The sequence below is a fragment of the Sus scrofa genome, chromosome 12, assembly GCF_000003025.6.
Source record: "Sus scrofa isolate TJ Tabasco breed Duroc chromosome 12, Sscrofa11.1, whole genome shotgun sequence".
Taxonomy (NCBI): Eukaryota; Metazoa; Chordata; class Mammalia; order Artiodactyla; family Suidae; genus Sus; species Sus scrofa.
Genome location: NC_010454.4, coordinates 53,931,734 through 53,956,904, shown reverse-complemented (window position 1 = coordinate 53,956,904; position 25,171 = coordinate 53,931,734). Strand labels below are relative to the sequence as shown.

The 25,171-nt window shown below is 49.7% G+C and overlaps 1 protein-coding gene across 6 annotated transcripts in view; it reads left to right on the top strand.

Moving 5' to 3' along the window:
- PIK3R6 (phosphoinositide-3-kinase regulatory subunit 6) overlaps window positions 1–25,171 on the top strand; it is a 60,090-nt gene that overhangs the window by 14,184 nt on the left and 20,735 nt on the right. For 3 of the 6 annotated variants that reach the window (XM_021067869.1, XM_021067870.1, XM_021067867.1), the window contains 7 exons: window positions 10,431–10,532; window positions 18,609–18,692; window positions 19,204–19,295; window positions 20,130–20,198; window positions 20,648–20,780; window positions 20,922–20,991; window positions 21,946–22,129. In XM_021067869.1, the coding sequence (XP_020923528.1) occupies window positions 10,520–10,532; window positions 18,609–18,692; window positions 19,204–19,295; window positions 20,130–20,198; window positions 20,648–20,780; window positions 20,922–20,991; window positions 21,946–22,129 (645 nt within the window). In that variant the 5' untranslated portion in view covers window positions 10,431–10,519. Of the gene's footprint in view, window positions 1–10,430; window positions 10,533–16,236; window positions 17,008–18,608; window positions 18,693–19,203; window positions 19,296–20,129; window positions 20,199–20,647; window positions 20,781–20,921; window positions 20,992–21,945; window positions 22,130–25,171 lie in introns of those variants that run through there. The other 3 variants (XM_021067865.1, XM_021067864.1, XM_021067866.1) reach the window with 2 other exon arrangements.

Here is a 25,171-nt window from a genome sequence, read left to right as displayed (position 1 = left end):
TAAAATGAGACCTGAGGGAGTTCCCTGGTGGCCTAGTGGTTAAGGATCTGGCATTGTCACTGCTGTGGCACAGGTTCGATTCGTGGCCTGGGAACTTCTGTATGCCAGGACATAGCCAAAAAAAAAAAAACTCACAAAGGGCAGTAAAATGAGGCTTGAATGTTGAGAAGGAGCTAGCTGTGACAAAAGCTTGGGAAAAAGGTGTTCCAGGCAGAAGCATGCAGAGGCCCCGAGGTAGGACTGAGGAACACAAAGAGCCCTGAGGTGCGAGGCTGGTGAGCCAGAGGGAGAGCGAATGAGACGGGGCTGGGAAGGTGTGCCGGGCTCAGATCTGGCCAGGTTTCGGCAGGATGAATGCGGGGTTCATTGTGAGGTCCGAGGGAGGTCCTTGGAGGGCTTTCATTGGGGGCTGGATTGCAGGGGGGACTGGAAGCTGTGAGGCCCACTGGGGGCACCACTCTAGTCTGAGCCAGAGCCGATGGTGGCTTGGACCCGGGATGGGGGCAGGTGGCGGGGGTGGGGGGGAGGCAGTGGGGTTGGAGCAAAGGTTATTAGATCCTTCCTCACAGCTGATGGGGGGGACTTGGGAACCTAACTTTGTAGGTCCCCCTCGAGACGCTTCTCTGGGCTTCCCTCCCCCCCAGGATTGGGGGCCCTGACCCAGATCTGCCCTGTCCGTGCTGCCTGTCTATCTGGGCAGTGGCTCTGACCACAGCATTGTTGTCATTTTCCGGCTCCTCTCCCTCGACTGGGAGCCCCCCGAGGTCTTTCACTCATGGTCAATTTTCATGTTTGAATCTTCGCAGTTCACTTCGTTTCAGGAGCTACGCTTACCCACCAAACCGTGCCGCTGAGCATCTGCAGAATGAACAGCATGAATGCTTTTGCCACTTTCCCCTCTTTAGTTTGGGTCCCCAACGTCCAAGCCCAGCCCTTGCTCAAAATGCTGTCATAAAATCATCTGACGTTCTGCCTGACGCTTCTGGGTGCTCCTCTCACGAACAGAGGAGGCACCTGCAGCTCAGAGAGGTCCCCGTGGGCCACCAGGAGGGGGGGAGGGGCTGGACTTGAACCTGATTCTTCAGACTCCAGCCCATTACCCCTCCGCCTGGTGTGGGCAGCCTCACAGCTCAGCAGCCTCAGGGACCCAGGAGTTGAGAGAAGAGCAATTATTTTAATAGGTTTATCGTTATACGTTACACACAGTGCAACACACTGGTCGTGTTCTTGAATAAGGAGCTCAGGGTGTCTGGTTTATTATTATTATTATTATTATCATTATTATTGACTGCCTAGAGGCATATGGAGTTCCCAGGCCAGGGATCAGATCCCAGCCACAGTTGTGACCTGATGCTATAGCTGTGGCAGCACCAGATCCTTTAACCCACTGTGCCAGGCTGGGGTTAGGACCTATCTCCTGGTGCTGCAGAGACGCCGCCGAGCGTGTTTTGCCACAGCAGGAACTCCTGTTTTATTATTTGGCTTCCCAACTTAAATATATGTCAGCACTCTCTCTGTCTCTTTCTCTCTTTTTCTATTGGCTGCACCTGGGGCATGTGAACGCTCCCAGGCCAGGGATTGAACCTGTGCCACGGCAGCGACCTGAGCTGCTGCAGTGACAATGCCAGATGCTTAACTCACTGGGCCGCAAGAGAACTCCTCGGCTCTCTCTTTTGTGTGCCATTTGTCATATAATAAAAATAAAGTCAAAGATACTTAACATTCAGGAATCAGATGTAGAGGAGTTCCCGTCGTGACTCAGTGATTAATGAATCTGGCCAGTATCCACGAGGACACAGGTTCGATCCCTGGCCTCGCTAAGTGGGTTAAGGATCCCGCATCACTGTGAGCTGTGGTGTAGGTCTTAGACACGGCTTGGATCCCACGTTACTGTGGCTGTGGTGTAGGCCGGCAGCTAGAGCTCTGATTCCACCCCTGGCCTGGGAACTTCCACATGCTGCAGGTGCGGCCCTAAAAATGAATGAATGAATAAATAAATAAATAGAGATAACTCTTTTTTTTGTTTATTTGTTTGTTTTTGTTTTAAACAGAGCTACAGTACTGTTACCTCTCTCTGCCCAGATTTCTGTGATGGTCAAATTCCCAGTTACCTCGAATGTTGTGGGGTTTGGTAATGGTTTGAATTAGGATTGAAACAAGATTCACACGTTCACTTGGTTTCTGATGTCTCTTAAATGCCATTAATCTATAGCCCCTCTTCCTTCGCTTCGTGTCTCCCCTCCCACCATCACCCCACCTTCCTTGTGATTATCTGTTAAATAACACAGAATGTTTGTCCTGTAGAGTTGATCAGAGCCTGGAGTTCCCGTTGTGGCCAGTGGAAGTGAATCCGACTAGGACCATGAGGTTACGGGTTCAATCCCTGGCCTTGCTCAGTGGGTTAAGGATCTGGCATGGCCGTGAGCTGTGGTGTAGTTCGCAGACGCAGCTCTGATCTGGCGTTGCTGTGGCTGTGGTGTAGGCTGGCAGCTACAGCTCCAATTCGACCCTAGCCTGGGAACCTCCATATGCCGCAAGTGCAGCCCTAAAAAGCAAAGCAAAAAAAAAAAAGTTTATCGGAGCCTAGACTTTGCATCCTAGTAACATGTGTCAGCAAGTTCTGTATTTCCTGTAAGTTGGTAATTAGATATAGAGGCTTTTTTGCTCTTAGAATATATAAAACATGCACAAATTGAAAAAAATCAAAATGATCAAAAAGAGTACAGAGCAAATGTCCATTTTCCACCCCAGTTCCTCGATGTTTTCCAGAAGGTAGCTGTGCCTCGTGTGTAAATGCTCTGGAGTTTTATAAAGATGCGAGAGCACCACTGAACAAGCTTTCCTTTTTTTTTTCTTTTGTAAATTCTAGAATTTTTTTTTAAAGCATACTTTATTTACTTATGTCTTTGTGCTATTTCTTGGGCCGCTCCCGCGGCATATGAGTTCCAGCTAGGTGAATCGGAGCTGTAGCACTGGCTACGCCAGAGCCACAGCAACGCGGATCCGAGCCGCGTTGCAACTACACACAGCTCACGCAACGCCGGATCGTTAACCACTGAGCAAGGCAGGACGAACCCGCAACCTCATGTTCCTATCGATTCGTCTGCTGGCACAAAGGAACTCCAGTTTAGGCATTCTAGTAGGTATATAGCGGAATCTCATAGTTTAAATCTGCATTCCCATATTAGCTAATAAAGTGCATTTTTTTCTTATGCTTATTTGCCACTCATTTTAATGAACTCTCTATTAAAATGTTTTGCCCATTGGGGAGTATTATTTCTTTTCCTATGATTGAGTTTTGAGAGGTTTTTTTTTAATATATCTTGGAAACAACTTCTTTGTCAAATATGGGATTTGAAAATAATTTTCTCCAAGTCTGTAGTTTGTGTTTTCACTCCCTTAAAGATAGCTTTCATAAAGCCAAAGTTTTTTAATTTTGGCAAAGTCCAACTTATCAGTTTTTTTCTTCTCTTATGGGTCATGCTTGTGGTATTTTATTTAAGAACTCCTCCCGTAACCCCAAACGTCACTAAGACTTTTTCCTATATTTTCTTCTAAAAGTTTACAGTATTACATGTTACACTCAGATCTGTGATATATTTCGAGTTCATTTTGTTTGACGATGTGGGCTTAAGTCGATACCTTTTTTTAATATATTGATAATGAAATACTTCAACACCATTTGTTGAAAAGACTATCCTTTGTGCATTGACTTGCCTTCATAACTTTGTCAAAAATCAATTAGCCATGTCTTTGTGGGTCTATTTCTGGACACTGCTCTGTATCTAGTCCTTCACAAATAACTTTATGACAGTTCTTTGAAAAAGACTATGACAAGTTCCTCTGTGGCTCAGCGGGTTAGGGATCTGCTGTTGTCATTGCTGTGTCTCTGGTTGCTGCTGTGGCTCTAGTTTGATCCCTGGCCCGGGAACTTTTGCATGCTGTGGGCACAGCCACAAACAAATAAACAAACAAAGACAAAGTGAGAGGAGTGCCCAGATTTTTTTTCAAAATTGTTTGGCTACTCCACTGCCTTATGAATTTAGAATCTGCTTCTCTGTATCAACAAAAATATATTGCTGGGTTTTTTTTGTTTGTTTTTTGTTTTTTTGGCTGCACCTATGGCATGTGGGAGTTCCGGGCCAGGGATTGAACCCATGCCACAACAGTAACCAGAGCCACAGCAGTGGCAATGCCTGATCCTTAACCCAATGAGCCACCAGGGAATTCTGCTGGTATTGTTATTGGAATTACTTTTTTTTTTTTTTTTTTGCTTTTTTTAGGGCTGCTCCTGTGGCTTATGGAGGTTCCCAGGCTAGGGGTCAAATCAGAGCTGTAGTTGCCAGTCTACACCACCGCCATAGCAACACTAGATCCAAGCCGAATCTACAACCTACACCACAGCTCATAGTAACACTGGATCCTTAACCCTGAGCAAGGCCAAGGATCAAATCTTTATCTTCCTGGATACTGGTTGGGTTCATTTCTGCTGAGCCACAACAGGAACTCCAGAATTACATTAAATTTATAAATCAATTTAGGGAGATGTAAAGTCTTTTTTTTGGCTTTTCTAGGGCCGTGCCTGAGGTATATGGAAGTTCCCAGGCTAGGGGTCGAATGAGAGCTATAGCCACCGGCCTACACCAGAGCCACAGCAACACGGGACCCGAGCCGCGTCTGTGACCTACACCACAGCTCACGGCCATGCCAGATCCTTCACCCACTGAGCAAGGCCAGGGATCGAACCCCCAACCTCATGGTTCCCAGTTGAATTCGTTAACCACTGAGCCACGATGGGAACGAGGTTTAAAATCTTAAACGTATTGGGTCTTCCAAATCATAAACATTGTGTGTGTCTTCATTTAGTTAAGTCTTTGATTTCTTTCATCAGCATTTTATAGTTTTCATCATGCAGCTCTTCCACATGATTTGATAGACTTATACCTAAGTATGTCTGTTCTTTATTTTGGAGCTATTTTCAGTGGCCTTGTGTTTTCGATTTGGGTTTCCAGGTGTTCATTTTTGGCATATATAAATATGACTGATGTTTTATGTTGACCCTGTATCTAGTGACTTCTTTTTTTTTTTTTTTTTTTTTTTGTCTTTTTGCTATTTCTTTGGGCCGCTCCCGGGGCATATGGAGGTTCCCAGGCTAGGGGTCGAATTGGAGCTATAGCCACCGGCCACACCAGAGCCACAGCAACACAGGATCCGAGCCGCGTCTGCAACCTACACCACAGCTCACGGCAACCGGATCGTTAACCCACTGAGCAAGGGCAGGGACCGAACCCGCAACCTCATGGTTCCTAGTTGGATTCGTTAACCACTGCGCCACGACAGGGACTCCTTTTTTTTTTTTTCCTAGTGACTTCTAAACTCACTTATTAGTTCTAGGAAATTCTTTCAGATTTTTTTAATGTGGACTTGTGACCTTTGAATAGGGTCATTTTATTTGCAAATAGTTTTCTTTCTTTCTTTCTTTCTGATCTGTATACCTCTTTTACTTTCTCCCTTCCCCCCCCCCTTATGACGCAAGATGCCAGTATTGAGTTGAATTGGTGGACGGGAATGCTGCGAGTGAAACTTCTTGCCTCTTCACTGTTCCGTTTGTTAGCTGTGGGGTTTTTTGGGTAGATGCCCTTTATTAATGAAGGTCCCTTGTGTTTCTGATTTGCTGGACATTTTTTTTATCAAGAATGAGTATTAAAGTTTGTCACATGTGGGGGTTCCCATTGCAGTGCAGCGGAAACGACTCCGTCGAGTATCCATGGGGATGCGGGTTGGACCCCTGGCCTCGCTCAGTGGGATCTGATGTTGCCGTGAGCTGTGGTGTAGGTCGCAGATGTGGCTCGGATCCCAGGTTGCTGTGGCTGTGGTGTAGGCCGGCAGCTGCAGCTCCATTTGGACCCCTAACCTAGGAACCTCCACATGCCGTGGGTGCAGCCCTAAAAAGAAAAAAATAAAATAAATTAATTTGTCAACTGCTTTTATTACAGTAATTCATAGGATCATATGTTTTTTCTTTTTTAGTCTTTAATGACATGGTCAATTACACTGATTGACTTTTAAATATTGAAACAGTCTTGCATCCCTGGGATAAAACCCTTTAGATTGTTATGCATTATTCTTTTTATATATTTGCTGGACTTGGCCTCTTAGGATTTTGTTGAACAGTTTTTCACATGTTTGCCAGGAACATTGGTCTGTTTTCTTGTACGATCTTTGGTTTCGGTATCGGGTTAGTGCTGTGGTCATAAAATGAGCTGGAATCGTTTCTTCCTCTTGCGTTTTCTGGGCCCTCAGATTATTTAGAAATGTGTTGTTTAGTATATACACATATTTGGAGGTTTTTCAAATGATCTTTATGTTACTGACTTAGTTTCGTTATGGTGAGCAAACCCACTTTGTGCAGTTTCAATTACTCCAAACATGTGAAGGTCTGTTTTATGATCCAGGGAATGGTCTGTCTTGGTGAATGTTTCACGTGCACTTGAGTTTATAGTCTGTTATTTTGTTGTGTGCAGTGTTTTATAAATGCCAGTTAAATTCGGCTGGTTGATGGTATTGTCCAGTTTTTCTGTATTTTTGCTGATTCTCCCTCTGCTTGTTCTATCAGTTACTGAGAGGATTGTTAAAATCTCTAACTGTGATTGTGGATTTGTCTACTTATCCTTGGGTTTTATTCATTTTTTCCTTATGTATTTTTGAAGCCCTTTTGTTGGGTGCATATGTATTTAAGATTGTTATGTCTTCTTTATAAATAGACCCTTTTATCATTATGCAAATGTCTTTCTTTATTCCTGGTAATTTTCCTTGCTCTGAAATCTAATTTGTCTCTTATAAATAGAGCCATTGTTTCCTTTTGGTTAGTATTTGCATACTATATTTTTTCCTGCTCTTTGTCTTTTAATGTATATGGCATTATACATATGGCATTATATTTTTGTTTTGTTTTGTTTTTGTCTTTTTAGGGCCACCCCTGTGGCATATGGAAGTTCTGAGGCTAGGGGTGAAACCAGAGTTGTAGCTGCCGGCCTGTGCCACAGCTCATGGCAGTGCTGGATCCTTAACCCAGTGAGTGAGGCCAGGGATTTGAACCCACATTCTCATGGATACTAGTTAGATTCATTACCACTGAGCCACAGCAGGAACTCCCTGACATTATATTTGAAGTGAATGTATTGCAAACAGCATAGAATTAGTTTTGGTTTTGTTTTTTCTGTCTGTGCTCATAATCCTTTAGTTGGTGTGTTTAGACCATTTACATTTAATGAATTATTGATATGTTTTAATTTAGGTATACTACTTTATTATTTATTTTCTGTTTCTTATTCCTGGGTTTTGTTTTTCTGATAAAGGGGGAAAAATAAAAGAATTCTCCTGTGCCCTTAGAACCACAGTTTCTCTCAGAGAGATTCCCCTTCCTCAAAATTTTAGGACCTGCATGGCCACAAATGCCATTATTGTCATTGCTACCAGTTGTCCCAGGATTGCCTGGAGGATGTAGCAGGAAAAACCAGAGAAACCAAGGGGAGTTCTCTTGTGGTGCAGTGGGTTAAGGATACGGCATTGTCACTGCAGTGGCTGGGGTCGCTGCTGTGGTATGGGTTCGAGCCCTGGCCCAGGAACTTCCACATGCTGTGGACACATGCCTAAAAAAATAGTTTCTTAAAAAAAATCCATTTTATTAATTCGCAATTCAACTTCCTTACATTTTTGGCCACGCCCACAGCCTGTGGACGTTCCCGGGCCAGGAATCAAACCTAAGGCACAGCAGCGACCTGAGACACTGTAGTGACAATGCCTGACCCTTAACCTGCCATGCCACAGGAGAATTCCAGAAAACTGTTTTAATGAAGCTTTTTGTACATATTCCTATTCACTTGTCCAGTTATTTCCTTAGGAGAAATTCCTAAAAGTGAAATTGGACAAGAAAGCGTGCACATTTTGAGTTTTGACACACGTGGCCCAGCTGCCCTCTAGAGAAGCCACACCCATTTCCACTCGTGCCCGCTGAGGGTGGCAGCAGATTTTCTCACATCCTCACCAACAGTTGATGTTGTTATTTTTTCTAATATTTGTCCATGGTGTATCACATGTGAATATCCGTTTCTATGATATCAATAGGGTAAGATTATTCAGAGTACCTGAGAATTTTAGTATATTCAATTGAATTATTGATAATTATTGTAAATTGACTTTCGTATTTATAGATGAGCCCGATCTGTTTGTTTATCGTGGTAAAATACACCCACCATAAAGTTTACCCATTTAGTGCACGATTCAGTGGCGTGCAGTGCGTTCCTGGTGTGACATGATTCGTCATCACTACTGTCCAGGTCCCGCTGAGCCCATTTTATCCTCCCAGGTGGAAACGCTGTCTGTACCTGTTAAACAGAAACTGCCCATTCCTTCCTCCCCCTTAGCTTCCAGTAACCCCTGTCATGTGGTCTGTCTTTGTGAATGTGCTTATTTTGCCTGCCTCGTGTAGAGGCACGCGTATAGCATTTGTCCTTAGTGTCTGGCTGATCTCACTCAGCATGCTGTTTTCAGGGTTCACCCGCATGTAGCCCGTATCAGAATGGCATTCTTTTTTAAGGCTGCACACTTTTGCGTTGTGTGTATAGACCGTATTTTGTGTAGCCAGTCACCTGTCGTGGACACTTGGAGTATTTCTACCTTGGCCGTTTTGAATAAGGCTGCTATGAACATCGCTGTACGAGGATCTGATAGATTTCTATTTGCAGTTCTTTCGGGTATTTACATAAAGTGGGATTGCTGGTAAACCAGGGGTAAGTCTCTGTTTAGCTTTCTGAGGAATCGCCATGCTATTTTCTGCTGCAGCTGCACCATCGCACATTCCAGCCAACAACACGCTCAGGTCCTTATGTCTCTGCACCTTTACCAACACTAGTTGTTTTTTGTTGGGTTTTTTTTTTTCTTTCCTTCTTGCTTTTTTTTTTGGCTGCACCTGTGGCACGTAGAAGTTCCCCGGTCAGCGGTCGAAGTCTCGCCTCTGCATCGAGCCAAGCCACTTCAGTGACAATGCTGGACCCTTCACCCATGGCACCACAAGGGAACTCCTTGTTTTTCTTTTTATATCCCAATAGATGGGACGTGCTTTACCTATTTTTAAAAACTTCCTTTTTAGATCAGAGATAAGCTGGCGTTTTCAGAGAATCTTTTCCTCTCTCTCTCTGCTTTGGAACAGTTTAAGTAACATAGAAATTTTTTTTACTCTTCAAGTTTGAGAGAACTTATCAGAGGAAACATCTGAGCCAGACACCCAACCCCCCCTTCTTTTTTAGGGCCGCACACGAGGCATATGAGATTCCCAGGCTAGGGGTCAAAGTGGAGCTGCAGCTGCCAGCCTACACCACAGCCACAGCTCACAGCAATGCCAGATCCTTAACTCACTGAGCAGGGCCAGGGATCGAACCTGCGTCCTCATGGTTCCTAGTCAGGTTTGTTAGAGCTGAGCCACAGTGGAAACTCCAGACAGACACCACTTTTTAGGAGCTAAGTCTTTGGCGACTTTTTTCTGTTTCCACCCTGGTTCTAACATAAGCAGTTTTACCCTCTTTTCTGAAGCCTTTGAGTCATTTTTGTTTTCCCAGAAAACCATGTGTGATATAGAGGGTTCAGACCTTTATATTATCGTTTTGTTCTCTCTCTAGCTTTCCCAAATATGTGTGTATTTTCCTTTTGCAAAGAACACGCTCTTGGATTCAATCAGCATTCCTCTGCTTTTCAGTTGTGCAGTGCATTGCCCTGGGAAGCAGACTTTGGGAGCCTCTCCAGCTGGGGTCACCATGGGACAGCCTGGGGTCATGACTGAAATCCTGAACCCTAGAGCCAGATGGCCTGAGTTCAAGGGCTCGTTCCTTTACGAATTAGCTATTTGACCTTGAGTCGTTATTTAGCCTCTCTGGGCGTCCCTATCTGCAGAGTTCAGAGAACATCATACCTCATGAGGTTAATACGAAAGAGTTGATAGTTTTTAAGTGCTTAGAAGTGTGCCTGGGAGTTCCTGTTGTGGCTCAGTGGAAACGAATCTGACTAGCATCCATGAGGACGCAGGTTCGATCCCTGGCCTCGCTCAGTGGGTTAAGGACCCGGCATTGCCTCGAGCTGTGGTGTAGGTTGCAGACGCGGCTTGGATCCCATGTGGCTATGGCTGTGGTGTAGACCTGCAGCTGCAGCTCTGATTGGATCCCTAGCCTGGGACCTCCATATGCCGTGGGGGTGGCCCTAAAAGGAGGGGGAGGAAAGGGTGCCTGGCATATAGCAAGCACCCCAAAAGTGCTTCTTAAATAACCCGAACTCCCCTCCAGTGTGTTAGACGCCTCGGTCCCCAGGAGGCCTCTCCAGTCTCCAGATGTGCTCCTGCACTTCCCCGCCTCTTACACTAACTGTCTCTTATTTTGCAGAACCACCTCTCCGCAGAAAAATAACCACTTTACTTTCCATTCTGCGGCCCGAGACAACCACATCCTCCTCACACACAGCCCAGGCTCCCATGGAGAGCTCAGGTCAGTCTGGTCAGTGTCGTCTGGGGGAGAGGGGTCTGCTTACTTGGCTGCAGAGTGGGGAGGGCCCCTCTGGCAGGTGGCAATGCCCCCCCGGGCTGGCAGGACTACTTCCACCCAGCCAGGCTGGGAGACCCCAACTCAGCTGCCCAAATGGAGAATATCTTGAAAAACAGGCATCCACAGGCTGATAGGAGCCTCAGCTGCTGGCCGTCACTGAGCTGGACATTGGAAACCATGACAGCAAGAGCCAAAATTTATTGCCAAACACTTGTATTGTTTAATAGAAACTTCTGTGGCCCTTATAATATATCAAGTAGTGGGAAAAAGCTGTAGACAATTATTAACTTGTTTAGTCTTCATAAAGCCCCATCAGATAGAGTGTATAACTACTTCATTTTACAGAAAGGGCAAAGGGAGGCACAGAGAGGACAGATATTGTTCCCAAGGTCACATGGATATTATACGGTCAAATCAGGATTTGAAGCCAGCTGTCTAGGTCGCAGCATCCAGCTGTGAACGTTGCCTCATGCAGACATCGGAAGGATTCTGTGACGTAGGGTTGTCAGTAGGATTGTCCTCATTTTACTGGAAGGGGAGACAGGCTCAGAGAGGTTAGGGAATTTGCTTGAAGCTACACAGCCGGTAAGTGGCAGAGCCAGGATTGGCACTCAGGTCTGGCTGATTCCAGAACCTCTTCCTCCTACACCAACCTGGGACAACGAGCAGAGAAGACACTTGCCCCAAATGTGTATCTTCTAAGGTTCCCCCAGCAAGTCAGAGACCACTCCTCCAGCTCGCAGGCATAGACTCCTATGCCACTGAAGATCCCTGTCCCCAGGGAGGGTAGAGGACACGCCAGGGAGGCTCAGCCACCAGGCTGTCATTGTTCCTAGGATACGCATCCTTCCACCCCACACTCACTCTCAGCCTCAGCCAATCAGAAGAAGCGTCAACCTGTAAGTCACCCAATCAGAAGCTTCAACCAGCGAATTACCCAGTCAGGAACTTCAGCCAGGGAACCTTGGTGTCGCCCTATTCCTGGTTGTCTTTAACCAGCTGGGGTTTGGTTGTCAGGAAGAATAGGGGTTGGGAGGTCGCACTGCAGAAATCTACATATTTCAAAAGCCACTTACTTTGCACTCACTTTAGTGATAACAATAAAGACACACTGAACTGTGTTTAGGAAAGAGGTGTACTGATAAAGGTTTTTTGGAGACAAGCAGTAGAAACCCATATGGTTAATTTCATTTGCAACAATAAAAAGTAGCGGAGCATGGAGGAACCGCTGATGCAGCAGGCACCAGAAAAGGAGCAGACACATCTGCCACCAGGACAAGGAGAGGGAGGCGGTGACCTCAGAGAGTGCTCCAGGCTTCCTCCAGTCATTGGCACAAAGGTCACGCAGACTGAGAAGGAGTCCATTGGCCGTCTTGGTCCTATGCCACTCCAAGGCCAGGGCAGAGCAGGGCACTTGGATCGCAGACTCACCAAGATTACAATGAGCAGGGAAGGCTACCGGGCAGGTGAGACCACCGACATCCACCCCCAAAGATGTGACAGATGACCCCCTACCCACAATGCACTGGGTGAAAGAAATATCCCCAGATTATCACGCTTGCCCTGGAAGCTCAGGAGGGGAGTTTCCTGCCATGACCAGGACTGCAGTGGTTCTGGCTGGCTTCCCAAATTACACTTGTTTTTAACTTTCCCCACCTTCCTACAGTAATTAGAGTCCACTCATCCTAGAGTTAAGAGGGGCACCTTGGAGTTTCTGCTGTGGCACAGTGGGTTAAAGAGCTGGTGGTGCCACAGCTGTGGCATAGCTCATAGCTGCAGCTCAGATTTGATCCCTGGCCTGGGAACTTCCATGTGCAGCAGGTGCAGCCAGAAAAAAAAAAAAAAAAAAGAAGAAGAGGGGGACAGGGACCTGAAAAGTAGGATATTTCTTTTGAAGGCTGCAAAAGAGTGATGTTTCAAGATGCCCAAAGGAATTGTTATGTTGCTGTTCCTGCAAATAGGGGCAAGATGGCAAACATTTTTAGACCCATCTGAAACTTTATTGCATGTTGGGGGAAGGCGGGGATCAGGCATGGGAGGGAGGAAAGCGGAGTGGGAGCTGTGTGACTCCAGCCTGTGTTGCGTGTGGGTGCTGAGCACAGGATGTGAATGAACAGCTGAAATGTGGAGATGGAGCTGTCCCTGCATCCGGGGATTCTCAGACCAGTCCTCGCCCCGGGGGAAGGGCCGTCAGTGAGGTCCAGATCCTCAGCATAGGCTCCAGGAAAACGGACCCCAGCTCAGGGGTCAAAGTCAGGAAAAGGTCATGCTTCAAAATAGAAGCCAGTAAACACAACAGGTACCAAGTGACCTTGGCCTCTACAGAGCTAAGCTGCCTCAGATGTTCTAGGCCTGCATTGGATTACCCACAAACAAACCAGATTCTTCTCAACTGTATTGCAGCTCACCTGGCCTGAAGGAGTGGGACCCCCGTTAGGGGTTTTATTGTGGTTTAAAGGGCGTCAAGGAGTTCCCGTGGTGGCTCAGTGGTTAACGAATCCCACTAGGAACCATGAGGTTGCGGGTTCGGTCCTGGCCTTGCTCAGTGGGTTAAGGATCCGGCGTTGCCGTGACCTGTGGTGTAGGTTGCAGACACGGCTCGGATCCCGTGTTTCTGTGGCTCTGGCGTAGGCCGGCGGCTACAGCTCGGATTAAACTCCTAGCCTGGGAACCTCTATATGCCACGAGTGCGGCCCTAGAAAAGGCATAAAGACAAAAATATATATATATATATATATATATATTAAAAAAAAAAAAAAAGGGAGTCGACCAGAAAGAGTTGGTTTGTTTCCACTTCCATGCTAGGGAGGGGCTGCTGATTCTGGCTGATATCCAGAGAGTGGAAAAGGACCATTCTCCATAGCATTTTAGTTGGAAGGATACATCCCACAAGTTCAGTGTCTTTGGTAGTCACAATGAATTGGTCTTCTCTTTTCCCAGTGAGGAGGTGAATGGTCACGTGTAAGAGTACAGCTTTAGGAAGTTCCCGTGCAGAGCAGTGGGTTAAAGATCCCGAGTTCTGCAGCTGTGGCGCAAGTTACAACTGTCACGTGGGTTTGATCCCCGGCTCAGGAACTTCCATATGCTGCGGCATGACTGGAAAAAAAAAAAAAAAAAAAAGAGTACAGCTTTAGAGGAAGAGCATTTGGTACACAGAAAGCTCTGCTTCCGCAGCTCTGTGACCTGGTATAAGTCACCTCTCCCCTCTGAGCCTCCTTTCCCCATCTGTGAAATGGGAAGAGCCAGCCTTCCAGGTCCCTCTGGGTCTGACCTTCTGTTGTTGGGGAGGTGATATGCAGCAAAGGTAAGGGCTTTCCATCTGGAGTCCCCAAAACAGAAAGAACAGTGTTTGTTCTGCCAAACTCACTGGGCTCTGCTCAGAATCCAGTGAGATAACACACCAGAGAACAGTGTGTGTGTCCCCTGGGCAGAGAACAGTAGCTGCTGTAAAAATGCCCCCAGTGCCAGGTCATTCACACAACAGATGCTTCTTTCTCACCCACGTCACTGTTCCATCTGGGCTGCAGTCTTTTAGGGATTGTGACTTCTTTCTTCTCGGGGCACCACCATCTTCCACACCTGTCTTCCAGGCTCATGGAGGAGGATGAGGTAGAGGATTTTGTGGCACCTACCGCTTCTGCCACGTGCCATTGGCCAGAACTCAGTCACATGGCTCCTACCGGGCTGCAAGGGCATCTGGGAAATGTAGTTTTCCTGTCTCCCTGCAGCTGTGATGTAATCGGTGGGATAGACACGTACCTTTGCGTTGCCACGCTTATGTAAGGCTCTCTACGTATACCTTTCAAGTGCAATTGAAATGTTAGGTGTTGGAGTTCCCCTTGTGGTGCAGCAGAAACGAATCCGAGTAGGAACCATGAGGTTGCGGCGTCAATCCCTGGCCTCGTTCAGTGGGTTAAGGATCGGGCATTGCCGTGAGCTGTGGTGTAGGTCAAAGACGCAGCTTGGATCATGTGTTGCTGTGGCTGTGACAAAGGCCAGCAGCTGTAGCTCCGATTTGACCCCTAGCCTGGGAACCTCCATATGCCATGAATGTGCCCTAAAAAGCAAAACAAAACAAAAGTTAGGTGTTAATAGTAATCCTGATAGTTATATCCTGCATTCCTGGGTGGAGGGGAGGATAATAATATCATTTATTTAGTGGCTTTTATGGATCAAGAAGGATATTAGGGAGTTCCCTGGTGGCTCAGCAGGTAAAGGATCTGGTGTTGTCACTTCTGTGCTTCTGGTTACTCCTGTGGCTCGGGTTTGACCCCTGGTCCGGGAACCTTGGCCTGCTGTGGGTGTGGCCAAAAGTAAATAAAAATAACAAAATATTTTTCTAGTGATGTTAGACATGCCCATCACGTATAAGTGAGCCTGAGAGACTCGAGGCACAAGAAATAGTCTTTTTCCGCTTAAATCAAATCCAGCCTCAAGTTCTTGTTTTCCAAGATCAGTACGAATTCCAGTGTCATCTACTTGGGATGCCTCCCCACTCCTTGGGATCCTGGGAGAAGCCCGGGGGTCACAAAGCCGGGATGATGGGAACGTCTGTGGTCTTTGGTCCACGGCAGCTGCAGCCCCCAGCACAGCCTGGCCAGGCTTGCATGGTCCATAGAGAGACAGGGCTCCTTGGAGGACATTCTGGGGCTCCGGGAAAGGTGGCCCGGGAGCACACAGTGCCCTCACCTGAGATGAGCTGCCCCTCCTCTGAGATCTTGGCCACCGCTGTCCCATCACCCTGTGCCCTCACGGTCTGGGGGAAATCCATCCTTTCACCCTAGAATGGCCACTCTGATCTTTAACTGAAACCAGCAGCCTTCATCCCCTTGCCTTGGAGACAAGCCAGACTGATTGTCTCGGTCAGACGGGGGCTTCCGAGTCAAGAGGCGGGGGGAGGATGTGAATCAGGGACCTAAGGGGAGGGGCCCCCGAAGCACTGGAGGAGCTGCGCCGTCTCAAGGGGGCAGCTGCTTCCCTGCCCCGCCATTGTCACATGTGAGAAGAACACACATCCCGTGTTGACAGACTTTCAAGAGAAGCCAGTAATCTGAACTTTTATGCAAAATCTCTTGATTTGTACATGTTGGCAGACAGTTCCTTTTTTTTTTTTTTTTTTTCCAAGACACTCTGCAAGCCCAAACAAGACGCATCTGCAAGCCAGATGTGGACCAAAGCCTGAGAGTTTGTTCCGGCTGTCCAGATTTTCGAAAACAAACTTTATTTGGGGTTGTCTCCCGGGACTACGGGCAGAGTTTTGTTAACTTCTCTATTTTTCTCTGAAACATAAAAACTGAACTCCCTCTGCAAAGCAGAAGAACCTGGGGCTCCGAAGACAAAGGTTTGGCCACCCTTCTATTAAGGGGGCCAGGGAAGAAATCATAATTATTGCAGTGTTAAGTCTTTTTTGTAGTTCACGGTGGGAGGTGGGGAGAAGGAAGAAAGGAGGAAAGAAGAAAGAAGACAGAACCTAATTTTTATTTTATTTTATCTTAATTTTGCTTTTTAGGGCTGCACCCACAGTGTATGGCGTTCCAGGCTAGGGGTTGAATTGGAGCTACAGCTGCCAGCCTACACCACAGCCATGGCAACGCCAGATCTGAGCCACGTCTGCGACCTACACCACAGCTCACGGCAGTGCCCGATCCTTAACCCACTGAATGAGGCCAGGGATTGAACCCACATCCTCATGCATGCTAGTTGGATTCGCTTCCGCTGCGCTGGAACGGAAACTCCCAGCTTCATTTTGCAATAGTTCACCTTGCGTTAGCTCATTTATTTTCATGCAAGGTGGAGCTGGGTAGATGGAAGGCTTGTGACAAGCCTTCTTGCCAGGCTAAATAATTTCCTTGCCAGGTTGGGGAGAAGGTGCACCACCCAGCAGAGTACACATGGGCTCTACCAACTGCCCACTTCCTGCCTGCTCTCAGCCTGGAGGAGACTCAGGATCAGACGTGGACCTGGTCTGGGCAGGGGAACAATAAGAATCAGGAGGAAAACGAGGGCCAGTCCTGTAGCATCAGGGCACGAGATGCCTTGGCCTTAGCAAGTCTGGACAAAATCTAAAAAGCTGCTGGGTTGCTAGAATTGTCATCCCTGTGCTACCTACTTCCAAAGGGATCCGAGGCCACCAAGTAGCAGGAGCACCCCAAAAGGAGCAAAGGAGAGAGGTCTGTCGCTGGAGCAGATTTTTGAGGCTGGACCTCAGTTTGGCTGTAGGTTTCCTGACAGCGAAGGCAAAAGGGGAACCTCTGGGGCATGTGGTTTGTCCTGTCTGACAACCAGAGATTGCACGCCGGCCTAGAAAGACAAGCTCTAGGTTGGAAATACTCATCAAGGGGAATTTATAGTCCGAAGACTGTCTCCTGTGCTTCCTGTGCTGGTCCAGATCCTCTAAGAAGCAGACATGCAAGATTAGGTATGCAAGGCTTCCTGCCGGGAAACACCTGTGAGACGGAAAATGGAGAGGGAGCTGATGAGGGCTGGCTGGGACAGTGAACTGCCAGCCTGCGATGCCAATCGGACTCCCCAAGAAGGAGGAAAAAAAGAAGAAGGGCTGGGTAGAAATGTGCCAGACTGATGGGTAATGGCTTGGGGGATTCCTGAGCCAGAGTCAGCCATCTGGGAAGGTTCCTGAGAACGAGGCTGCTTTAGAATCTCTGCTGCTGCCCGTATGGTCTAGAACATGCAGCCTCGGCACAAGGTGATAGATTCCACAGCCCAGCAGCACAAAGCTCCTTGGTCCCCTAAACTCCTTGTAGCGAGAGACCAGTGAGTCAGCTACTGTTCTTCCCAAACGCTGATGACTGATGCGAGAACCAGTTCTGCTGTTTGGCCGTGTCAAGGCGTTGCTGTTAAAGAAAAAATTATTCTGACACTTGTTTAAAAACCCTAAGGAAGACTTTATTCAAGACTATTGCAATAGAGGAGAGAGATGGGACTCAAAGAAGGCAGACAGCTGGGGACTTCCAGCCAACAAATGGAGGGAGGGGTCAGCGGGTGGAAATTTACTAAGAGGGGACCTCAGGGATGGGGGATTCGTGCTGAATTGACCCAACACGATTCTTGCTGGAGGTGTGGAATAGCGAACCTGATTGATACCAGGGTGAGAGATTCTTTATCAGTCAGTTGACAGCAGGATTCTTGCTAAAACTGGGCTGAGAGGCAAAAGACAGGACAGGGGCTATGCTGAGGGCCTTGTGGAGAAGAGGACTTTGAGGATCCTAGGTGAAATTTGGTCGGGGAGAGAGTCTTTGTCACCTCCTGGTATTTAGCTGATATATTTCTTTAAATAAACTTTTTTTTTTTTAGTTTTTTTTTTTGGCTGCCCTGAGGCATATGGAGCTCCAGGGCCAGGGATCAGATCCAAGCCATAGCTGTGAACGTAAGCCACAGCTGAGGCAAAGCTGGATCCTTAACCCACTGTGCCAGGCCGGGGATCAAACCCACATCCCAGTGCTCCCGATTCACTTGTGCCACAGTGGGAACTCCTAAACTGACTTTAAATTTTAGCTCTATGCTTAGGTTGAGAAACTAGTTATGTATTTTTCCTAACATACATTAAAATAAGTACGTAATGGGTTAAAATTTAGGATCATGTGTATACCATCTAAAATTGTCTTATGTACCACTGGCAGTGTACAGACTACATGCTGGGAGATGTGGGTTTTACAAAGAACCCAGAAATGCTGATTGAAAGGCTGTATTCGAGGGAGTTCCCTGGTGGCTCAATGGGTTAAGGATGCAGCATTGTTGACTGCTGTGGTGCAGATTCGATCTGTGGCCTGGGAACTTCCACATGCCATGGGCACAACCAAAAGAAAGAGAGGGAAAGAAAAAAAAAAAAAGAAAAGGAAAGCCACATTCCACCCCTGGCCAGCATTGCTTCGGGCACCTCTTAAGGCTGGAAAAGGGGCTAAAGACATTCTCAGGGAGAGTGGAGGTGGGGGCGCAAGTAAGGCCATGGGCTGCTGAGCTCAGAGCTCCCAGGCTCACAGCTTTCCCCACCCTGCTGCTCAGACGTGGAGCTGGATCTGCAGCGGAGCGTACAGGCTGTGCTCAGGGAGCTCAGTGCCCAGGCCCCCGCCCTGCAGAGCAACCAAGGTAAGAGCTGGCAGGCACCACCCAGCGGTTCTCTCTGCTTGCCCAGCCCCACCCCAGCCTGCTCTGCCCGGTTGTTCTCTGGAAAGTGCCCCAGAAGGAGAGGCTTCCAGCCAAGCCCCGATCCTGTTGGAAATCCTTGGAGCCTGAAGGACCTGGACGCCTTCTCTGCCCCCGGCTCACCTTCCCAGTGACTTTGGCAGAGCCCATGGGGGATCTGCCACCCTCTTTCTTAACCACCTTCTCCAGTAGACATTGCTGCTCCATAAGCCCCGTGCACACACCTGTCTCCACTACCGTGTCACTGCTCTTTCTGCCCTGGGAATTCACCGGCCACAAGGGCTGCCGATCAGACCTGCACCACCTATGAGGAGCCCACCCACATGTGCCCAGCTCGGGGGTGGGGGGGGGATCAGACCTGGCACCCCAGAGCTCAGGGTCCTGCTCAGAGGGGTCTCCTCTCAGAGCCCCCCACCTGCCCGGCTGTGCTGGGTTCCCCTTTCTCCTGGCCCAGGCATGTGCAGGTGGTCCCTGCACAAGAAGGTGGAGCGAGATCCCGGTAAGAGTCCGGCGCTGGTCCGCATTCTGCTCAGAGAACTGGAGAAGGTGGGTTCCCGGGTGTGGGGGAGGCAGACGGTGGCGGGGGGAGGAAGAGAGGCCAGGCCAGCCGGGGACCCAGGCCCATCAGCCCGTGTCCTTCCACTTGCTCATTGGAGTTGTCCCGTATTTCTCTGTCCCCTGGACTTTTCTCTAAACAGTATCATCTTTACAGGGACTCCCACTGTTGGACCTGAATTAATATCTTTCAAAAACAATCTCTAGCAGCTCCCGCTATGGGTTGACGATCCGACTTGTCTCTGTGGAGGCACTGGTTGGGTCCCCAGCCCAGTGCCGTGTTGCTGCGGCTGTGGCGTAGGTTGCAGCTCCGGCTCGGATTTGATCCCTGGCCTAGGGAACTTCTGTATGTGGCGGGGGTGGCCAAAAAAGAAAAAAAAAAAAAAAAGCCTCTATAACATGACCATAAGTGGAAACCCTTCTCATTCGACAGAAATGGAAAGCACCTATAAACATAAATGCGTAATTATTTAAATTTTTCAAAACTCTCCTTAATTATCCTCCACCCCACCCAGTGCCCTTACGTGCACCTGTTTGGGAAATGCTGCACTCGAGGGAGATGCCACGTCTGGGACTTGCTTGTCCCCTTGCTGCCACCTCCTACCCTGAGCCTGCTGCTCCTTCCCCCCCCCTCCCCGCACCCCCCCCCCCCACACCTATGCACCTGCCCTACTCCACTGTCTCCTACCAGGGCAGGCTGCGGCCCTTTTCCACTCTTCCCAGGGCCTGGTGGGACGCTGCCTTCTGCCCCATCTCCTTCTAGAGTGTGGCAACCCCCCCCTAAGCCCCAGCCCCGTAAATGTCCTCTGATCTCCTGTTTTCCAGGCAGAAAGGGAGGACACCCGGCATGTCATCCTTCCCCTGCTGCACACGCTCATGTACGTGCTCACTAAGGTGAGCCGGGCTGAAGGCACGGCGGGCCAGGTGACCCGCGGGTGACGGGGCTGCACATTCAGGACACACCCGGTTGCTGCCTGGCGAGCCTAGCGCTCGAGGACTGCCCTGCCCCCTTAACTGGCTTCTCTGCGTAGCCCCGCCCCCTCCCTAATACACGAAGACAAGAAACTGGGGACATAACGGGGACAAACATGCGTCTCAGACGTTGGGAGGGATGGGAGGGGAACGGATGTGCTGGTGGCACCGCATGCGGATGGATTTCCAGCCTGATCACTGTGGGGGGGTGTCCAAGAGGTGGGTCTTGGAGATGCTGGGAGAAGAGGCTGCAGGTGCAGATCCGGGAGGGAAGGCCCCACGTCTACTTCTCTGCCACCCATCACACCCCACCCACCCAGGGCCCCTCGCGACTAGGGCTCTGAGCACCCCGACTCCTCCCTCTCGCCCAGGCCACAGGCATCCCGGAGGAGCTCCACCGGAGCACCTACGCCTTCTGCACGCGGCTGCTGACCCTCCCCGCCCCCTACTGCACGGTCGCCCTGGACTGCGCCATCCGGCTGAAAACAGAGACGGCCGTCCCCGGTAAGGACCCCTCCAGCACCCCCGAGCTCTCGCCTTCCACTTCGGATTCCAGGCAGCTCGAAAGTCCCGGCACCTCCTGAGCAAGTGGGAATGGGGGTGAGAGACACGGGGGCCGGCTGGCTGAAGGGGTCTGCCCTGCAGGGACGCTGTACCAGAGGCTGGTCATTGCGGAGCAGAACCTGAGGAGCGAGCTGTACCCCTACCAGGAGAGGTGAGTGGCCCCAGCAAGGGTGGTGCCAGGAGGACAAGCGAGGGGACCGATGGAGAGAAGCCTGGCATTTGTCCAGCAGCAGGGGGGCCGTCGTCAGGGTGGATGGGGTGTGTCTTTCCCGGGGGATCCCTGAAAGCAGTTAGGTCTTCCTGGGCTGGATGCAGGGCTCTCCCACTCGCGCGCAGAACCTGGACCAGTCTGTGGTTCTGGGGGTCCACCTCCATCCTGCCCTTGCCCATGAGGCAGCTGCCAACAGTCAGGAAGCCAGAGGCGGCTCCAGAATAGCTATGATTCAGGCCACAGTCATGCCGTGAGACCTGGGGTCTGTCATCTGTGTGTGCCTTACCTTTGGATAAGATTTAGGACACGTGCACGGCTCATGCTGGGGGAGGAGCCGACAGAGTCAGGGACGCAGCGCTCTCTCTCCTGCTGGTACCTCTGCTGCCCCGCTACTGAAAGCGGCAGCAAGCTCTCTGTTCCTGGAGGGCGCAGGGACGGAAAGGGATTCAGAGAGCTTAGCACTGGAGAGCTTGGGATGACACAGTTGAGTACAGGGAACGCAGGGCGCGGGGGGTGGTGAGGTTGGTTTTCTGGTGTGATGAGGGCAAGGGGAGAAGTTGGGACTCAGGGTTCAGGGCTCAAGTTTCAGCAAGAAGGAGTCAGGATCCCTCCTAGAGGGCTGTAGGGTCAATGGACCAGGGAGGGAGCAGCATTTCAGTTGGAACTTACCTAAACATGAGACTTGAAGGGTCATGCCTGCTCTTTTTGCCGCAAGCCCCACCACTCCCTAGAGTTGCTCCACTCCCTTAGACGTATGGAGCTGAAGCGCCTGTTTTGGGGGGAACGAAATAACTGGGGTGGGGGCTGCTGCAGAGCTCCGAGGGCACCCCTCGGTGGCCCTTCTCTGCATGGTCATCCTCAGTCAGCCCTCGGTCCCCCCACCTCTGCCCTCAGAGTCTTCCTCTTCGTGGATCCTGAGCTGGTGTCTCCTTCCGTGTGCAGTGCCCTGCTGCTGGAGCTGCAGGCGGCCCAAGAGCAGCAGACGCCCGAGGCCTGCATGCGCCACGTGGTCTCCCACGCGCTGCAGGCGGCGCTGGGGGAGGCCTGCCAGGCAGGCGCACTGCAAAAGAGGCTGCAGGTAAGGGCGGCGCGCTGCCCCCACGCTCGATCTGCTCCATGTCTCCTTTCCCCTGTTGCCCTGTTTTCTCCCGAAACCAAAAATAAATACACATTTACTAAGGAAAATCTGATAAAATGCAGATGATCCGAGAAAGGAAAGAAAAATCACTCTCACGACTCTGTGCAGGCACATCAGCAATGAACACGTTGGTATGTTTCCTGGAAACAATGGCAGTGATAATCCTAAGAGCCACTGTTTATTGCATGTTGTGTTCCAGGCACCGTGTTAAACACGTTACATGTATCACCTTCAAAAAATTCTCGGAGTTCCCTTCGTGGCTCAGTGGTTAGCGAATCCGACTAGGAATCGTGAGGTTTCGGGTTCGGTCTCTGGCCTCTCTCAGTGGGTTAAGGATCCAGCATTGCCGTGAGCTGTGGTGTAGGTTGCAGACGCGGCTTGGATCCCAGTTTGCTGTGGCTGTGGTGTAGGCTGGCGGCTACAGGTCTGATTCCACCTCTAGCCTGGGAACCTCCATATGCTGAGGGAGCGGCCCTAGAAATGGCAAACAAAATAAGTAAATAAATAAAAAATAATCATAATAATCCCTCCACAGAGTTTCCCTCATGGCGCCGCACAAATGAATCTGACTAGGAACCGTGAGGTTTCGGGTTTGATCCCTGGCCTCACTCAATGGATCAAGGATTCCGGGTTGCTGTGAGCTGTGGCGTCGGTCGCAGGCGCGGCTCAGATCTTTTGTGGCTGTGACTGTGGTGTAGGCTGGCACTTCCATGTGCCACGGGTGGAGCCCTAAAAAAGGAAAAAAAAAAAGCAAAACAAAGTTCTCACCACAACATTGTGTAATAGATGTAAGTATCAAAACAAAGGCACAGAGATGCTGATAATCGACTTGTGGCGACTCTGATAAGAGGTGGCTGTGCCCAGATTTGACCCCAGAGCTACCTGACTTCAAGCCTCCTGTCAATCACCTTCCAGCCCCACCCCCTCCTCTTTTTCAACAGTTGAGATGCCAGATTCTGTGTAGTTTATTTGCTGCCTCTATATGTGCGTATGCATAGAATATTTATTTTTCCTTTGTCATTGGAAATACGCCATATGGAAATATTTTCTTCATAAAGTATGTGCTGCTGCTGCTTTTTTTTTTTTTTTCTTATGGACACACCCTTGGCATGTGGAAGTTTCTGCACCAAGGATTGAATCCCGGCTGCAGCTGCCACCTGCACCGCAAGGGGTGGTTCTTTTAACCTGCTGTGTGGGGCATGGGGTGGAACCTGTGCCTCTGCAGCCACCTGAGCTACTGCAGTCAGGTTCTTAACCCAGGGAGCCAGGGAGCTCCGGAAAGTATGCAGAGGATTTTCTCTTGTGAGCCGCTGTGGTTTTCTGTGGCTGGTTCCCTGTTCCTGTTATGGGCATTTAGTTTGTTTCCAGCACCTGCCCACATACTTCCTAGCTTTTCTTTCCGGAGCAGCCTCAGCCCCTGTCCAAGGTCAAGACTGCAGCAGGTTGGGGATGCTCTAGCCAAGGTGGCCCCAGGCGCTGGGTTTCTTGGGTGGGGGAGGGTGCAGCACAGTGGGAGGAAAGGCCCCTGCCCTGCGGGAAGGTGGGTTGGAGGCAGACTCAGCCTCCCAGCTCCTCTCAGCTGGGTTTGAGAGCATCGGGAACGGGATAGTGTTGAGAGGTGTTGAGTCAAGAACAGGCTGGAATAATGGGTCTGGCGCATGCGCTATTTTGCTATAGAAGAAAGAAATGCTGAAAGTGAGAGCTGTTTTTTTGTTTGTTTGTTTGTTCGTTTGCTTTTTAGGGCAGCACCTGTGGCATATGGAGGTTCCCAGGCCAGGGGTTGAATCGGAACTGTAGGTGCCAGCCTACACCAGAGCCACAGCAACCGGAGATCAGAGCCGAGTCTGCAACCTACACCACAGCTCATGGCAACGCTGACCCACTGAGCAAGGCCAGGGGTGGAACCCACATCCTCATAGGTACTAGTCAGATTCATTTCTGCTGCGCCACAACAGGAACTCCCTGTATTTTTTAAAGCATAGTCAAAATATTATGCCTCCCCCCGCACCTCACTTTATCCAGAGTCTTTGGCTCTGAGTTTCCATTTTTGGGAATAGAGAGTGGAGGGGAGGGGCCAAGAAGAATCCAGAGAGGATGCATGGTTGATCTGAAGTTAGAGACCCTTGGAAGCTTGGAGTTCAGGGGTCCTCAACGGGAGTTCCCGTTGTGGCTCAGTGGGTAACGAATCCGACTAGGAACCATGAGGTTGCGGGTTCGATACCTGGCCTTGCTCAGTGGGTTAAGGATCTGGCGTTGCCATGAGCTGTGGTGTAGGTTGCAGACACGGCTCAGATCCCGCGTTGCTGTGGCTCTGGCGTAGGCCAGTGGCTACAGCTCCGATTTGACCCCTAGTCTGGGAATCTCCATATGCCATGGGAGCGGCCCAAGAAATGGCAAAAAGACAAAAAAACCAGAAAAACCCGAAAAACCAAGAGGTCCTCAATGATCCCCAGGCACCCTCTCCCATCCAGGGTGCTGGGGCTCCCCACCCGCTGTGACCCCAGCCTCCGCACTGGAAGTTCTGCCTCTTGAGACAGCTCGAGAGGGGCCAGTGCCAATCAGACCTGCTGGCCCAAAGACAGGCAGGACCTGGGAGCGGTGACTCAACCAGCTACGGTCTGGCAGGTAGGCTCTATCCGACCACCAGCCCACATCCCAGCTGCTGCGGGCCTGGTCCGAGGCCCAGGATGGAGGTGGGAGCAATTGGACTCCCCACGCGTCCAGGACCAGGGACAAGGTCTCAAGACTGGGAGTGTCTCTGACACTTGGGGCAGGGTTCTGGATGCTGGAGATGGGTCCAGGAAGGGCTGTCCCCATGGCGGTACCCACATGGCTCTCTGCTTCCTTCCCTTTCGGGCTGTATGCAGAATCACCTCTCGGGGCGGCTCCTCTGATCACAGGCTCCAACTTCAGCTCCTCCCCCCACTTCCACATCCTCCCTCCCTGCTCGGCTTTTCTTGTCATCACTTTACTGTTATTTAT